This window comes from Bombina bombina, chromosome 3 (genome assembly GCF_027579735.1).
Source record: "Bombina bombina isolate aBomBom1 chromosome 3, aBomBom1.pri, whole genome shotgun sequence".
Lineage (NCBI taxonomy): Eukaryota > Metazoa > Chordata > Amphibia > Anura > Bombinatoridae > Bombina > Bombina bombina.
In genome coordinates this window covers 377,757,078-377,773,372 of record NC_069501.1, presented here as the reverse complement: position 1 = coordinate 377,773,372, position 16,295 = coordinate 377,757,078, and the positions used below count along the sequence as shown (strand labels likewise).

Below are 16,295 nucleotides of genomic sequence, written 5' to 3'. Positions count from 1 at the left end.
AACCTGTCTCATTTCCAACACTGAGCAATCTTAGTCTGAGAGTATAACATGTTATGCAGATGTAAGAATCAGAGATAAAATGCCCCCTTGTATCTGGAAAGTCCTTGCATAAAGGGGCAGTAAACTGGAATATATATATATAATATATATATAATATATATCATTTGTGTATTGAGGAGGAAACATTTCTGCATGGTTTTAAATATAGAATTTCTACAGCATTGTCAAATAATCATAAATACATTGCTGCTAAAAAATGTGTTTTTATGGACCGCTGGCCCCACCATACAACTACTACCACACTGAAGTTACAATCTTAAATTGCACAAAGAAATAAAAAACATTTGCTAAGTAATTCCTACCTCCTCTGCAAATGAAAGTGATCTGCCGTCTGACTCAGGCACACACTCTACAAACAAAGGGCCAAGTCTGTCTCACACTGTGCATAGTGGTTTAGTGCACACTCAGAAATCCTCTCAAATGCTAATACTTTACTCCTTGTAATAACATTTCCCATGCTCAATTAGCACTCTGCTGTAGTACCCACTGGTGGCTTCCAAAATTTTAATTTTTTTTTTTTTTTTAGTTCTTGCCTCATGGGGCCCCCCTAGCCCATTGGGCCCCTAACAGGAGTCACCCCTGTCACCCCCTGATGGCGGCCCTGCTGACACCTGATGCCTGACTCCTGATGTCTAACACCTGATTCCTGATACCTGATGTCTGATAACTGAGGTACAATGGAGGTTTCAGGGAGGTAGCATAAAGTTTTAGAGGATGGAGGAGGGAGTTTTACAGGAGGGGGAGAAAGGAGGGAGTTTTGCAGGAGGGAGCATGGAGTTTTAAAGGATGGAGGTGCGAGTATTGGAGGTGGGAGCAAGGATGCCCTAAAATGGACACCGTATTGGTGTTTGAATCCTGGTGCACGGACCCTCACAGGATATGTCCGTATGCCGCTGAAAAACAGTAATAACATTTACTAGAAGCATTTTTGCTAATGGAAGTATATTGCAAAAATGCTTCTAATTCAAAATGGAAAGGCACCCAAACACATTTTATTTTTGACCTTGCTATCCTTTTAATAAGTTATTATTCACTTTCTATTTGTAAATAATATATAACCTTTTTATTATTTATTTTCTCTTTGCAATCATTTGCCATTTTTATTTGGATATTTCTTTACTTATGAGGGCATGCATCTGATATCCTAGAAATTACTAAAAAAAGACAAGACTGTAAAAAAAAAATCAGATCCAGTATTCTATACTTTATTTGTGATGCACACGTACATATAAGTAATAGCTCAAAGGGACATGAAACCCAAAATGATTCAGATAGAGCCGTTGATTTTAAACAAGTTTCTAATTTCTTTCTATTATCAAAGTTGCTTTATTCTCATTGGGGCCGAATTATCAAGCTCCGAATGGAGCTTGATGCCCCTGTTTGCGCGCAAGCCTTCAGGTTCGCCGGAAACAGAAGTTATGAAGCAGAGGTTTAAAGACCGCTGCTCCATAACTTGTCCGCCTGATCTGAGGCAGTGGACAGAAATCAACCCGATCAAATACGATCGGGTTGATTGACACCCCCTGCTAGCGGCCGATTGGTCGCGAATCTGCAGGGGGCGGCATTGCACCAGCAGTTCACAAGAACTGCTGGTGCTATGATAAATGCTTACAGCGTATACACTACTGGAAGCTAGATGAAAATATCTGTTGCACCAATGACAAAAGGCATTTGTTAGCAGCCACCAATCAACAGCTAGCTCCTAGCAATGCATTGCTGCTCTTGAGCTTACCTAGGTATGCTTTTCAATACAAAATACCAAGAGAATGAAGCAAATTAGATAACAGAAGTGAATTTTAAAGAAAAATCACATGCTCTTTAAAGAACAAAATTTGGGTTTCATTTCCCTTTAAGGGACAGATAAATATTTTTTTCAATAAGATTTTTGTTAACTATAAAAAGCATAATTTCACCAATGTTACCTGATTTTCATAAACAAAGAGAACTACTGCCAGAATGACTTCACCCAAGAGGATCAGCAGAAGCAAGATGAAAAACTTGAAGAGAGGGGAAAATATTAATAAGATATGTTTAACAAAAATGTACATAATGTATTAAATATTTATTCAGAATTAATAAACATGTTAAAGCTATCTGTCTGTCTGTTTGTCTTTCTTTCTGTCTGTATATCTATCATCTATCTATCTATCTATCTATCTATCTATCTATCTATCTATCTATCTATCTATCTATCTATCTATCTATCTATCTATCTATCTATCTATCTATCTATCTATCCATCTATTTATCTATCTATCTATCTATCTATCTATCTATCTATCTATCTATCCAGTGGCGACTGTAGGAACAATATATAGGGGGGGGCACATAAGATACCACAGTCAAAACTGGGGGGGGGCACTAATAATTTTCACCAGTAAATCATACCACTGAAAATAAACTGAATATATATATACAGTATATATATATATATATATATATATATATATATATATATATATATATATATATATATATATATATATATATATATATATATATATATATATGTATAAATAACATTCCAAAATACAAGAGTAATGCATTATGCAATGATACCTTTTTATTGTACTAACCAAAATACTTAAAAATATAAGCTTTCATGAGTTTTCCTTTCTTCCTAGACCTGAGAGAGAGAGGAAAATACTCAAAAGCTTTTCTTTATAGTTTAAAGCAATTTCAGCAAACATCAGGGCTCTGTAATTAATCCCCTCTCTATGTTAAATAAGTCACTAATGAAGACCAATGAACAGACCCTGAGTGTTTGTTGGGGTGTGTGTGTGTGTCTGTGTGTGTCTGTGTGTCTGTGTCTATCTAATACTCCATGTACCAATTTACACAGCCAGCCCCTACTTCAAAATACAAAAAGACACATAAATACACACACATACATAAATACATACACACACACACACACACAGTAACACACATGCATGCATACATACACACATAGTAACACACACATGCATACACACACACATAGTAACACACACATGCATACATACACACACCTAGTAACACACACATGCATACACACACATATAGTAACACACATGCATACATACACACACACTTGCATACATACACACGCATAGTAACACACACATAGTAACACACACATAGTAACACACACATGCATACACACACACATAGTAACACACACATAGTAACACACACATGCATAAACACACAGTTACACACACATGCATACAAACACACAGTTACACATACATGCATACATACACACAGTAACACACATGCATACACACACAGTTACACATATATGCATACATACACATAAATACACATACACACAGTAACACATATGTATATACACACACACAGTTACACATACATACACATACACACACAGTAACACACATATGCATACACACACAGTTACACACACATGCATACATACGCATACACAGACACACACATACACAAATACACACATAAACAACATACATACACACATACTTACATACACATTCATAAATACAGTTACTCATACATACACAGTTACACAAACACACATACATACATACACAGTTACACACATACATAAATGCACACTCACATACACAGTACATACACACAAATAGGATCCTTTTTATTGCAGAGATGCACCAGCTTATTCTGAAATCCCTAACGAATATCAAACACATTGGGAGAGTACCCTTTATCTAACAAACCCTCTGTTATGGAGTTATTATGGTCTTCATATCATTTCTATAGTGTTTCATGTATATCTATACATGAAACACCCTCCACCATATTGTCCTAAAGAAACACTATCGCCAATTACTGTATATTTTTTGCTGGCTGCCAGCAGAGCTCAGCTGGGACACTCTGATTGGCAGAAAGTAACAAGACTTGGACCTGGTCAATAGAACGCGCGAACTTTCGCCCGTAACTTATGGCTACAACTTCTACAAGTAATGCCACACGCTTGCGTTGCTAGACACTGTGCTGCAGCATATTTATGCGTTTTTGCGCTGTGCATATTATTTAAAAATTACTACTACCCATAGCAGCACATAGTACCACCCTGACCCTACATATTTCTCACTCACTCCATTAATAACAAACAGCCCCGCCGCCCGCCGGTACCTCAGACACTCACATTCACAGGCCGGGTATGGGCCACTCTTTGCTCCATGCTGAAGATGCTCTGCCTCCAGAAGTAAGCCAGCCAGGTACAGGGACTCGAGGCAGAGTGACGCAAATGAGAGGCGGGTTGTGGGAGGGACTGATGATGAGTTAGAGGCGGGTAATGAGGAGCGACCCGCAGATTGTAAAAGGAGCACTTAGAGGGAGGGATAATCACAGAGCAAGGATAAGGGTGGCGAAGTCTAGGCACTGTAGGCAGGATCATAGTTGAGCTATGATATCCAGTGCAACCAATGTTCACACGAACACAATTGAAACAGTTACAATGTAATAAACAAACGTAACATATATCATTGTATCAACTGAACTTGGATCTCTATATCCACAACCAATGAGCTGTGTTACATAAATGAACTCCTAGCTATATATTTGTATCTGTCAGTTAGACTATACAACTGAATTTCCAGCCATATACAAATATATTTCCTATTTATTTAGATTTAACAATATTATTGCAACAAAAGTGGAGTAATCTAATAGAGGATCAAAGTGAATGATATTATGATATACCTCAATATAATTTATACCACCACAGTGGGTACAGAGTAGACTTAAATTGAGATACACAAAAACAGTGTTTACTTTGATTATTCTGAGTTAACCCACGATTTCAATACACTTTAATATACTGTACTTATAACTGATTATTATTTGTTACAATCTAAATGGAATGCTAATGTTGCTATATTTCAGGCTTTAGTTATTAAACCTGTTATATCATTGAATTTAGGGGCATATTATATTAAGTAGTAATTATCCCTGGATATTTGCAGCTCACATCCATATTATATTACTTGTGTATCTGATTTGGCCAAATACTCAACATTGACCAGTACTGAATCCAAGAGCATACATAATCCCTTGACAATTGTATTTATACTCCACGGCCTCTAAGGAGGAGAATACTATACAGTGACCCTCGTATTGGTCATACTAGCCTAATACATTATTCTGCCTTATTTCAATCCTAGCACCAACCTAGGTTAGTGTTTTTAATCCTTCTTGTTTTCCGCAAATTTTAGCACTGTGTAATTAATAAATGTTAAGTTTTAATTTAGTTAGGTTTTGTATATTTGGAGACTAATGCTGTCTCTTTAAATATTGTACCACATTGAGATTTATAAATTTAATCACATCTAATCCGCTCTTGAGTGCTATAAGTGTACCCTTTTTGGTGGTTATCTCATTAACCACATCCAGCCTTCCAGGATCATAGTGGTATATTATCAGGGAGAAGCTGGCAAGAGGAGAGGTACACAAATGCTGTGGCCTGACAGGGGGGGCAGATGGGGGGGGGCAAAGAAAATACTAGGGGGCAATTGCCCCCCCTTTCCCCCCTGTAGCGACGCCACTGTATCTATCTATCTATCTATCTATCTATCTATCTATCTATCTATCTATCTATCTATCTATCCATCTATCATCTCTCTATATGTCTGTCTAAACTATCTGTCTGTCTAAACTACCTGTCTCTCTAAACTATCTGCCTGTCTATATCTGTCTCTAGCCTGGATCAGACCTCTCCCAAACTTGTTAGGGAGTCCTGGGGACAGGTTTGAAAACCCCTAACCTAGACTGATTAAAATCTTCAAGTTTAGATATTTGAACTAATATTTTGAACAACCTCCCAAACATTGCTTTACAAGTCCTGGAGAGGTATAGGATGTTTATAAATACATGGTATGCTTTTGTTAATGGTGATAATGAAAGTAAATGGTCTTTTTTCAGGTTTTTTGTTGGGTGGGGGTTCAGTTTAATGATGTAGTGGTGAGCCATGCGTTGGTTACATTTGTTCATTTGTTGGTTTTGGGTTTCTAGGGTAATGTTTCATGTTTGATTTATAGGGGAATGATACAGGGTGGATTTCTGAAGGATTACATTGTAGTTAGGGTTTAATACTGTACTGGAGATTCAAAGATGTAGGTAGATCCAGGTGTGTAGAGTTGTAGATGCCACAGAAAAGTTGGTTAATGTGCCAGCCAAAGAGTGGAAACAGGCAAATGAGCCCAACACTGCTTTTAGCCCACTCACCAACACTGTGAATGCACTGATCACAGTAATCAGGACGTTATTTGGTCTTGTTTGAAGTTTTCTCACAACATTCTGCTGTCATGAATCATAAAACATTTTGGGATTCATATCCCTATATGGAGTAACCTGAAAAAGAGACAGTGTCACACTATCTCAAAGTTCTGTGACTTGAATGTGCTAGGGTGGAAGAGGGCCGGGGCAGTTTATTATGTGGGGGAGTACAGAGGGGTAGGAGAATACATGTTTTACACACACACACATATATATATATATATATATATATATATATATATACAGTTATATATATATATATATATATATATATATATATATATATATATATATATATATATATATATATATATATATATATATATATATATATACTGTAAATAAATTAACTTCCATACAACTGTAATCATTTTACACATTTACTTTAATGATTAATCAATTTATTAAGGGTCCCTGGTAGGCAGTCAGTGGTAAGACAATGGTTGGGTGTTGCACCCAAGTGTGGGAAATCCCCATAGATGAGTTACAATGCAAATGACTGTTGTGTAGAAGGAAGCGTCTTTCAGACTGTTTCCCTTTCATTGATGATGTCAACTCTTTGCCTGGCTGGTTCCTATTAGCAGACTAGGGGAGAACTTATAGCTTTCGCTTTCCACTACACATCAATACACTGCAGTAGAAAACTGAGAGGCAAACACATATGGTAAGGCACCCCCAGCCAATATCCCACTACCATTTGCCCACAAGGAAGCATCGATGAGTAAGCACCATGTTAATAATACATATATAAGGGATTATTAAATATAAAATGAACATTTAAAACGCTAAAAAAAATAAAAAATAAACTTAAAGGGACAGTAGAGTTAAATTTAAACTTTCACGATTCAGGCAGAGCATGCAATGTTAAACAATTTTCCAATTTAGTTTTAGTATCAATTGGTTTGTTCTTTTGGATACCTTTGTAGAAAAGCATACCTAGGTAGGCTCAAAAGCCACAATCCACTACTGAGAGCTAGGTGTTGATTGATTGTATGCCTCTTGTCATTGGCTCACCTGATGTGTTCAATTAGCTCCCAAAGGATACCAAGAGATTTAGGGAAATGAAATAATCAAGGCCGGATTGGGCCACCGAGATCCCGGGAAAAATCCCGGTGGGGCTCCTGGGCCACCACCCGCCAGGGCCGACAGTTGGCAGCTACACAAAGAGAGAGATATCAGCACATGTGAGCAGCCGGTGAGGGAGCTGAGCGTCCGGCCTGCTTTTTGAGCACATGATAGATGATAAGACCGATGCTCAAGCAGCTCAGCTGCGGCTGCTCCGCCTACACTCCAAAAGGCATTTGGCATTAGGCAAGGCTACAGGGTACAGCAACTGAGGGAGCGGTTAGTCAGCAGAGGATATATTGCCATGTGATCAGCTGCTGCTGCAGGGAGGTCACAGCTGCTGCTGCAGGGAGGTCACAGGGACTACTCTCTGCCCGTGCGCGGCACTGTTGCCTCTCCCACACTTCACAGCCTTACGCAGTCAGAAGGCAGATAAATTAAAAATGACTGTAAGAGGGACAGGATGACTGGGCTACAGGGGCGCTTCTGATTTATGTCCCTTTAATGTCTGCTTTTGTCCGGCCTAGGCAAACTGCTTCCAGCCTTACTCCCTTTGATGATCACATCTGGTATAGAAAAACCATCTAGTTTTCTATCTTTATATATATATATATACAGTATATACGTATATATCAGGTATATATATATTATATATGTATGTATATATATATATATGTGTGTCTGTGTGTATATATATATATATATATATATATATATATATATATGTATACAGTGGGGCAAAAAAGTATTAGGTCAGCCACCAATTGAGCAAGTTCTCCCACTTAAGAAGATGAGAGAGGCCTGTAATTTTCATCATAGGTATACCTCAACTATGAGAGACAAAATGTGGAAACAAATCCAAACAATCACATTGTCTGATTTGGAAAGAATTTATTTGCAAATTATGGTGGAAAATAAGTATTTGGTCAATATCAAAAGTTCATCTCAAAAATATGTTATTTATCCTTTGTTGACAATGACAATTTTGTTTCTGGTGTCCTTCGACAGCTCTTTGGTCTTCACCATAGTGGATTTGGAGTGTGACTGTTTGAGGTTGTGGACAGGTGTCTTTTATACTGATAACAAGTTCAAACAGGTGCCATTAATACAGGTAATGAGTGGAGGACAGAGGAGCCTCTTAAAGAAGAAGATACAGGTCTGTGAGAGCCAGAAATCTTGCTTGTTTGTAGGTGACCAAATACTTATTTTCCACCATAATATGCAAATATTTTTTTTCCAAATCAGACAATGTGATTGTCTGGATTTGTTTCCACATTTTGTCTCTCATAGTTGAGGTATACCTATGATGAAAATTACAGGCCTCTCTCATCTTCTTAAGTGGGAGAACTTGCACAATTGGTGGCTGACTAAATACTTTTTTGCCCCACTGTATATATATATGTGTGTATAAATATATACACACATATAAATATATGTGTGTGTGTGTGTATATGTGTATACAAACATATAAATATTACACACACACATATATGTGTGTGTATATATATATATATATATATATATATATAAAAACATTTAAATATATATACATATATACAGTATATGTATATATATATCTATACTATAATTGCGTTTGTAATGTCTGTCGGCAGTTGCGCACACATCCTTAATGGAATGTTGGCAGCGAGAGGACAAAAGAATTCACCTAGATGCAGCGACGGTTAAGTGATTAAGTGGTTGATTACTTTATTATTTAGCAATGTGGGGGTTTGCGGTGTATGTGTTAATACTTTGTGTAAGAGTTTTTTTTGTTATATTTCGTGCGGGCGATATTTTTTGTTTTTTAATACTTGATGCGGGCGGTTAGTTGTTGCTGTTGTAATGCTCCATTTGCCTTTGCTGCATCCACCGGGATGCAGCTTACACTATGGCGATGGTAGGATGGTAAAAGAATCCATAGAAGGTTCCTTTAAATGACGTCATCCAAGTTGGCGTCCCTTCAATTCCGATTGGCTGATAGAATTCTATCAGCCAATTGGAATTTAGGTTGAAAAAATCCTATTGGCTGATGCAATCAGCCAATAGGATTTAGCTTGCATTCTATTGGATGATCCAATCAGCCAATAGAATGCCAGCTCAATCCTATTGGCTGATTGGATCAGCCAATAGGATTGAACTTCAATCCTATTGGCTGATTGCATCAGCCAATAGGATTTTTTCTACCTTAATTCCGATTGGCTGATAGAATTCTATCAGGCAATCGGAATTGAAGGGACGCCATCTTGGATGACGTCATTTAAAGGAACCTTCATTCTTCAGTTGGACGTTGTTTGAAGAGGATGTTCCGTGTCGGATGTCTTGAAGATGGAGCCGCTCCGCGCCGGATGGATGAAGATAGAAGATGCCGCCTGGATGAAGACTTCTGCCTGTCTGGAGGACCTCTTCTTCCCGGCTTGGATGAAGACTTCTGCCCGTCTGGAGGACCACTTCACCCGGCTTCGTTGAGGACTTCGGCCCAGTTGGGTGAAGACGTCTCAAGTTGTTAGTGTTAGGTTTTATTAAGGGGGATTGGGTGGGTTTTAGAGTAGGGTTGGGTGTGTGGATGGTGGGTTTTAATGTTGGGGGGTATTGTACTTTTTTTACAGGTAAAAGAGCTGATTACTTTGGGGCAATGCCCCGCAAAAAGGCCCTATTAAGGGCTATTTGTAATTTAGTATAGGGTAGGGCTTTTTTATTTTGAGGGGCTTTTTTATTTTATTAGGGGGATTAGATTAGGTGTAATTAGTTTAAAAAACTTGTAATTATTTTATTATTTTCTGTAATTTAGTGGGGGGGTTTTCTCGTACTTTAGATAATTGTATTTAATTGTATTTAATTGTATTTAGTTTAGGGAATTTATTTAATTATAGTGTAGTGTTAGGTGTAATTGTAACTTAGGTTAGGTTTTATTTTACAGGTAAATTTGACTTTACTTTAACTAGGTAGCTATTAAATAGTTAATAACTATTTAATATCTATTGTACCTAGTTAAAATAAATACAAAGTTGCCTGTAAAATAAAAATAAATCCTAAGATAGCTACAATGTAACTATTAGTTATATTGTAGCTATCTTAGGGTTTATTTTATAGGTAAGTATTTAGTTTTAAATAGGAATAATTTAGTTAATTGTAGTAATTTTATTTACATTTATTTAAATTATATTTAAGTTAGGGGGGGTTAGGGTTAGACTTAGATTTAGGGTTTAATACATTTAATATAGTTGCGGCGACGTTGGGGGCGGCAGATTAGGAGTTCATAAATGTAGGTAGGTGTTGGCGATGTTAGGGCCGGCAGATTAGGGGTTAATAATATTTAACTAGTGTTTGCGATGCGGGAGTGCGGCAGTTTAGGGGTTAATATATTTTTTATAGTGGCGACGATGTCCGGTTCGGCAGATTAGGGGTTAAAAATTTTATTTTATTGTTTGCAATGTGGGGGGGGGGGCTCGGTTTAGTGGTTAATGGGTAGTTTATGGGTGTTAGTGAACTTTTTAGCACTTTAGTTAAGAGTTTTATGCTATGTTTAAATGTGGTACTAGGCTTGACAGGAGAGGCTCTACCGCTCACTTTTTGGAAGACTCGTAATACCGGCGATATGCAAGTCCCATTGAAAAAATAGGATACGCAATTGACATAAGTGGATTTGCGGTATTTTCGAGTCTGGCCAAAAAAGTGAGCGGTACACCTATACCTGCAAGACTCGTAATACCAGCGGGCGTTAAAAGGCAGCGTTGGGACCTCTCAACGCTGCTTTTTAAGGCTAACGCAAGACACATAATCTAGCCGTAAGTAACCTAACACACCCTAACCTAACACCCCCTTAAATTAACTCAAATTACCTAAACTAATACATTCTAAAGTTACAAAAATTAAAAAAAGCTAACATTACAGAAAATAAAAAATCAAATTACCAAATTCAACAAAACTAAACCTAATCCCTATGAAAATAAAAAAGCCCCCCAAAATAAAAACATCCCCTACTCTAAGAATAAACTACCAGTAGCCCTTAAAAGGGCTTTTTCAGGGCATTGCCCCAAGATAGTCAGCTCTTTTACAAAAATACACAAAGTCCCACCTAACAGTAAACCCACCCCCCAAACCCCCCAAAATAAAAGAACCTAACACTAAAAAACCCAAACTACCCATTGCCCTGAAAAGGGCATTTTTTGGGGCATTGCCCTTAAAAGGGCATTTAGCTCTTTAACTACCCATCCCTAATCTAAATAAAGCAACCCCCCAAAAAAACCTCCCAGGTTGCTACTCACCGTTCCTGAAGGCCGGCGGAGAAGGTCCTGTTCCAGGCAGTGAAGTCTTCTTCCAAGCGCAACCTCTTCTTCTTCCAGGAACATCCTGTGCGGAGCAGAGCTGAAGACTGAAGACCCTGGAACTGAAGACTGGCGACTGCGGAGCCATGAAGCATGAAGGATCCTCTTTGTACGATCTCTGCCATACACTGAATAGTGAATTCAAGGTAAGCGACTAAAGATGGCGTCCCTTGAATTCCTATTGGCTAATTTGATTCTTCAAATTCAAATCAGCCAATAGGATGAGAGCAAGTGAAATTCTATTGGCTGATTTGAAATAGAAGAATCAAATCAGTCAATAGGAATTCAAGGGACGCCATCTTTAATTGCGTACCTTGAATCTACTATTCAGTGTACGGTAGAGATCGTACAAAGAGGATCCTCAACGCTCCATGGCTCCACGGTCACTGGTCTTCAGCTCCGCGGTCATCGGTCTTCAGCTCCGCGCAGGATGTTCCTTGAAGAAGAAGAGGTCGTGCTTGGAAGAGGACTTCACTGCCTTGAACAGGACCTTCTCTGTCGGACTTCAGGAACAGTGAGTAGCAACCTGGGGGTTAGACTTAGGTTTTTTTAAGGGTTTTTTGGGGGGGGGGGTTGTTTTATTTAGATTAGGGATGGGCAGTAAAAGAGCTAAATGCCCTTTTAAGGGCAATGCCCAAACAAATGCTCTTTTCAGGGCAATGGGTAGTTTATGTTTTTTATTGTTAGGTTCTTTTATTTTCGGGGGTTTGGTGGGTGGGGGGGTTACTGTTAGGGGGGATTTTGTGTATTTTTTTGTAAAAGAGCTGATTATCTTTGGGCAATGCCCTGAAAAAAGCCCTTTTAAGGGCTACTGGTAGCTTATTCTTAGAGTAGGGGGTGTTTTTATTTTGGGGGGCTTTTTTATTTTCATAGGGATTAGGTTTAATTTTGTTAAATTTGGTAATTTGATTTTATATTTTCTGTAATGTTAGCTTTTTTATTTTTTGTAAACTTAGTTTTTTTTTAAATTTTTTGTAACTTTAGAATTGATTAGTTTAGGTAATTTGGATTAATTTAAGGGGGTGTTAGGTTAGGGTGCTTAGTTATTTAAATAGTTATTTGCGTTGTGGGTTTTGGCGGTTTAAGGGCTTAATAAATTAATTAGGTTTATTGCGATGTGGGAGTTTTGCGGTTTAGGGGTTAATAGGGTAAATAGGTTTATTCTGATGTAGGGGTTTTGCAGTTTAGGGGTTATTAGTTTAATTATGTTTATTGCGATAGTTAAGACAGTAGTCCATTATAATTAAAGTATTGCTAAACCTGTAGCTTAAATATTTATATAAAAGAAGAGTTACAAAATAGGTTGTTTCTACATCCAACAAACCAGAAAGCATGGCAAGCGCTCCGGATCCCTTGTCTTCTGCCCTGTGATTTGGTAGAGACTGCCGTTTTTGCCCTTCCTCATTCACTGTACACGCTGACCCACATTCACAGGATCAGCAGTCCTTGCCGCAACAGCAGGTTTTTCCTCACGCTGTATGGGTGTCACCTCCTCAGGGGTCCCACGGGGAACAAAAGAGCACACAGAAAGGTTCCTCTTTAGCTGCAGGAGTCCTCACCGGCTCCCAATAACAATGATGCAAAACAGAATACCATAGAAAAGAGTACTCAGTCCTCTCTGGGTGTAAGTATGATAAAGAGTCTGATGTCTTATAAAATAGACATATTTTATTTGATAGCTTAAAGTTAAAAGAGTGGTAGGTACAGATGCAGGTCAAACGCGTTTCATGTTGCACTCTGATACAAACCCTTACTTAAAGGGGAAAGGACAGGTGTATGCCCTCACATGATCAGAGTGAACACATATGCAACAATAAAAATTAATGACAAGCAACAGATTATCAAATCCTAAAATATTACAGATATTGGTATGGTTACATATATCACTGTTTAATATTTAACATTGTCACTATCAAATCAATTAACTGTATACAAACAACTTATTCTTACATATATCCTAAATGTGAATATTTAAATATAAAAGATTGCTATAAATTTCAAGGACCAATGTAAACCTTGTTTTCCATATTATTACACAATATTTTACACTTTCTTTGTTATGTGCCATATGGTGTATAAACTTAGCCTAATATATATTTATTAAGCCAAAAAATGACACAATTAAAGGAAAAAGGGGACTAACATATATATATAAATCCTTTAAAGTATACAAACAGGCTAAATAATAGACTATAAGCTACTGCCTATTTAGATCTGCTGCTGAATTTTAGAGCATGAATAGAAATATTGCATATCACATATGATTACGTTATAAGTGATAGCTATCCCATTCAAGAAATTTATGATGAGTATTGTACATTAAATAAAGTGTTAATCTACAAATAATTTTACATCCCAATCTCAGTTTAATCCATTGGGAACCCTAGTTCCCAGTTGGAATATCCAATACACTTCTTTTTGACTGAGAGTTTTCAGTTTGTTACCACCCCTTGCATGTTTCCCTACATGTTGAATGCCCTGATACTGCAAGAATTCGCCTTCACTATTATGATGGTTACGAAAGTGAAAAGTAACTGGGGTGTCTGACTCAATGTCTTCAATGGAACGCAAGTGTTCCAGGAACCTTTCCTTTAATGGTCTGGTCGTTTGACTGACATACTTTATATTACAAAGTTGACACGTTAATAAATAAATTACATATCTCGTGTTACAGTTGATGTAATTATTTATTTTATAGGTTTTCTTTTCGTCAGAGGAAGAAAAGACATCACCAAATTTTGCATAAGAGCATGATTTGCATCTCCTGCTTCCACACCTAAAGAAACCTTTCTTTGGAGTTAACCAATTGTCTGTTCTATTGCTTGGTAACATTGAAGGAGACAATATATTAGACAATGTCTTGGATCTCCTGGTGACAAACTGACACCCATTCTCCATAACGTGTCATCAACATTTAAAATAGGTCATCCTAAACATGTAATTCGTGCAATACGCAAGGGGCAATATATGCAAAAAAAAGGAATTGCACAACAGAAAAATTTATGAGAAACATTCTAAGGAGACTACAGAGAGGTTTTTAGAAAGGGGATACTCTGCACATCAATTGCAGATAGCTAAGAATGAAGTGGACTCAATGGACAGAAAAGATCTGTTAATTTCAAAGAAAGACAAAAAAGGTAAAAGTGATGATTTTCAAAAGAGGCCATTCTTTATTACCACTCACAGTAAGGAACACTATCATATATGTGAAATAATTAAAAAGCACTACCTATTTTAAATGTTGATGACACATTACATAAGATTATGGAGAATGGGTGTCAGTTTGTCACCAGGAGATCCAAGACATTGTCTAATATATTGTCTCCTTCAATGTTACCAAGCAATAGAACAGACAATCTTTAAATTCGGGATGCGGCTTATAATCAGGGTTTTATTTTAAATTTAATTTTTGCCTCCTGAGTTCTGAATGCAGAATGCAGGAACTGGAGGTGTAGTAGCTTAGTATTTTTGAGACGCCTTATAGGAGCACAGGAGTGCGGAAGCAGTTAGCGTGCAACTGTCTGATGTGGTGAGTGCTCTGCTGCTGTGTGATTAAGTCGGTGCTTCTAATTGGTAAGTTAGAAGAAAGTGGAGTCTAACTTATTGATATTACCGGTATTTTGTTTAGGGCAGCAAACTGTTCAGAGCAACTCGGTTCTGTTGTTATATTAACCTTTGCAGCCAGGCAGCATGAAAAGCACTGAATGTAAAGGCTGTCTGTGCAGTATCAGTTTACAGAAGAGATCATAGCGATTCACACATAGCTGAGGTTTGGCAGCAAAGAACTTTGTAAAATATTAGGTAGGAATAACAACAAAAAAACGTATGTACAGCACAGAGTTAATACTTTTTTGTTGTTGTTACAGAACATAAGTCATTCACCAAGAGTACAAGTTTTGCACTATACCGGGTGTGTAAATACCACACAAAAATTAGCGTTATCGCACTTTCCATAGCGCTGCCATTACATGTTACTGAAAAACCTTTTCTTGTTGTGCGGTATGGTGCGATAAGCTCCATACTGCACAAAACCCAAGGCCTGACTTGATGTGCTCATGCACGTATTACCCCATAGGCATTAATGGAGAGAAAGTGTAAAAAAAAACCTGCAATCGCGGAATGGCGATAGCCGTAATGCAATCCCATTGATTTCTATGGGGAAAATAAAGTTATGTTAAAACACTCTAACATAAACCCCTAGTCTAAACACCCCTAATCCGCTGCTCCCCGACATCGTCGACTCTAAATAAAATTATTAACCCCTAATCTGCCACCCCCGACATTGCAGACACTAAATAATCCTATTAACCCCTAAACCTCTGCCCCCACATTGCTACTAATAAAATAAACCTATTAACCCCTAAAACGCTGCCGCCCCACATTGCTACTAATAAAATAAACCTATTAACCCCTAAACTGCCGGCCCCCCACATTGTAACACACTAAATTAAACTATTAGCCCTAACACCTCCCTGATTTGAACAGCCAATAGGATTTAACCCCTTAATGACCGGACCATTTTTCAATCTTCTTACCCTTAATGACAACGGATATTTTTACATTTCTGCAGTGTTTGTGTTTAGCTGTAAT

The 16,295-nt window shown here is 37.6% G+C and overlaps 1 protein-coding gene across 2 annotated transcripts in view; it reads right to left on the bottom strand.

Moving 5' to 3' along the window:
• LOC128653314 (leukocyte surface antigen CD53) overlaps positions 1-16,295 on the bottom strand; it is a 111,474-nt gene that overhangs the window by 32,776 nt on the left and 62,403 nt on the right. The window contains exon 4 of one of the 2 annotated variants that reach the window (XM_053706527.1): positions 1,983-2,057. The exons of the other annotated variant lie outside the window; for it this stretch is intronic. Coding sequence (XP_053562502.1) covers positions 1,983-2,057 — 75 coding nt within the window. The remainder of the gene's footprint in view (positions 1-1,982; positions 2,058-16,295) is intronic. 2 annotated transcript variants of the gene reach the window in all.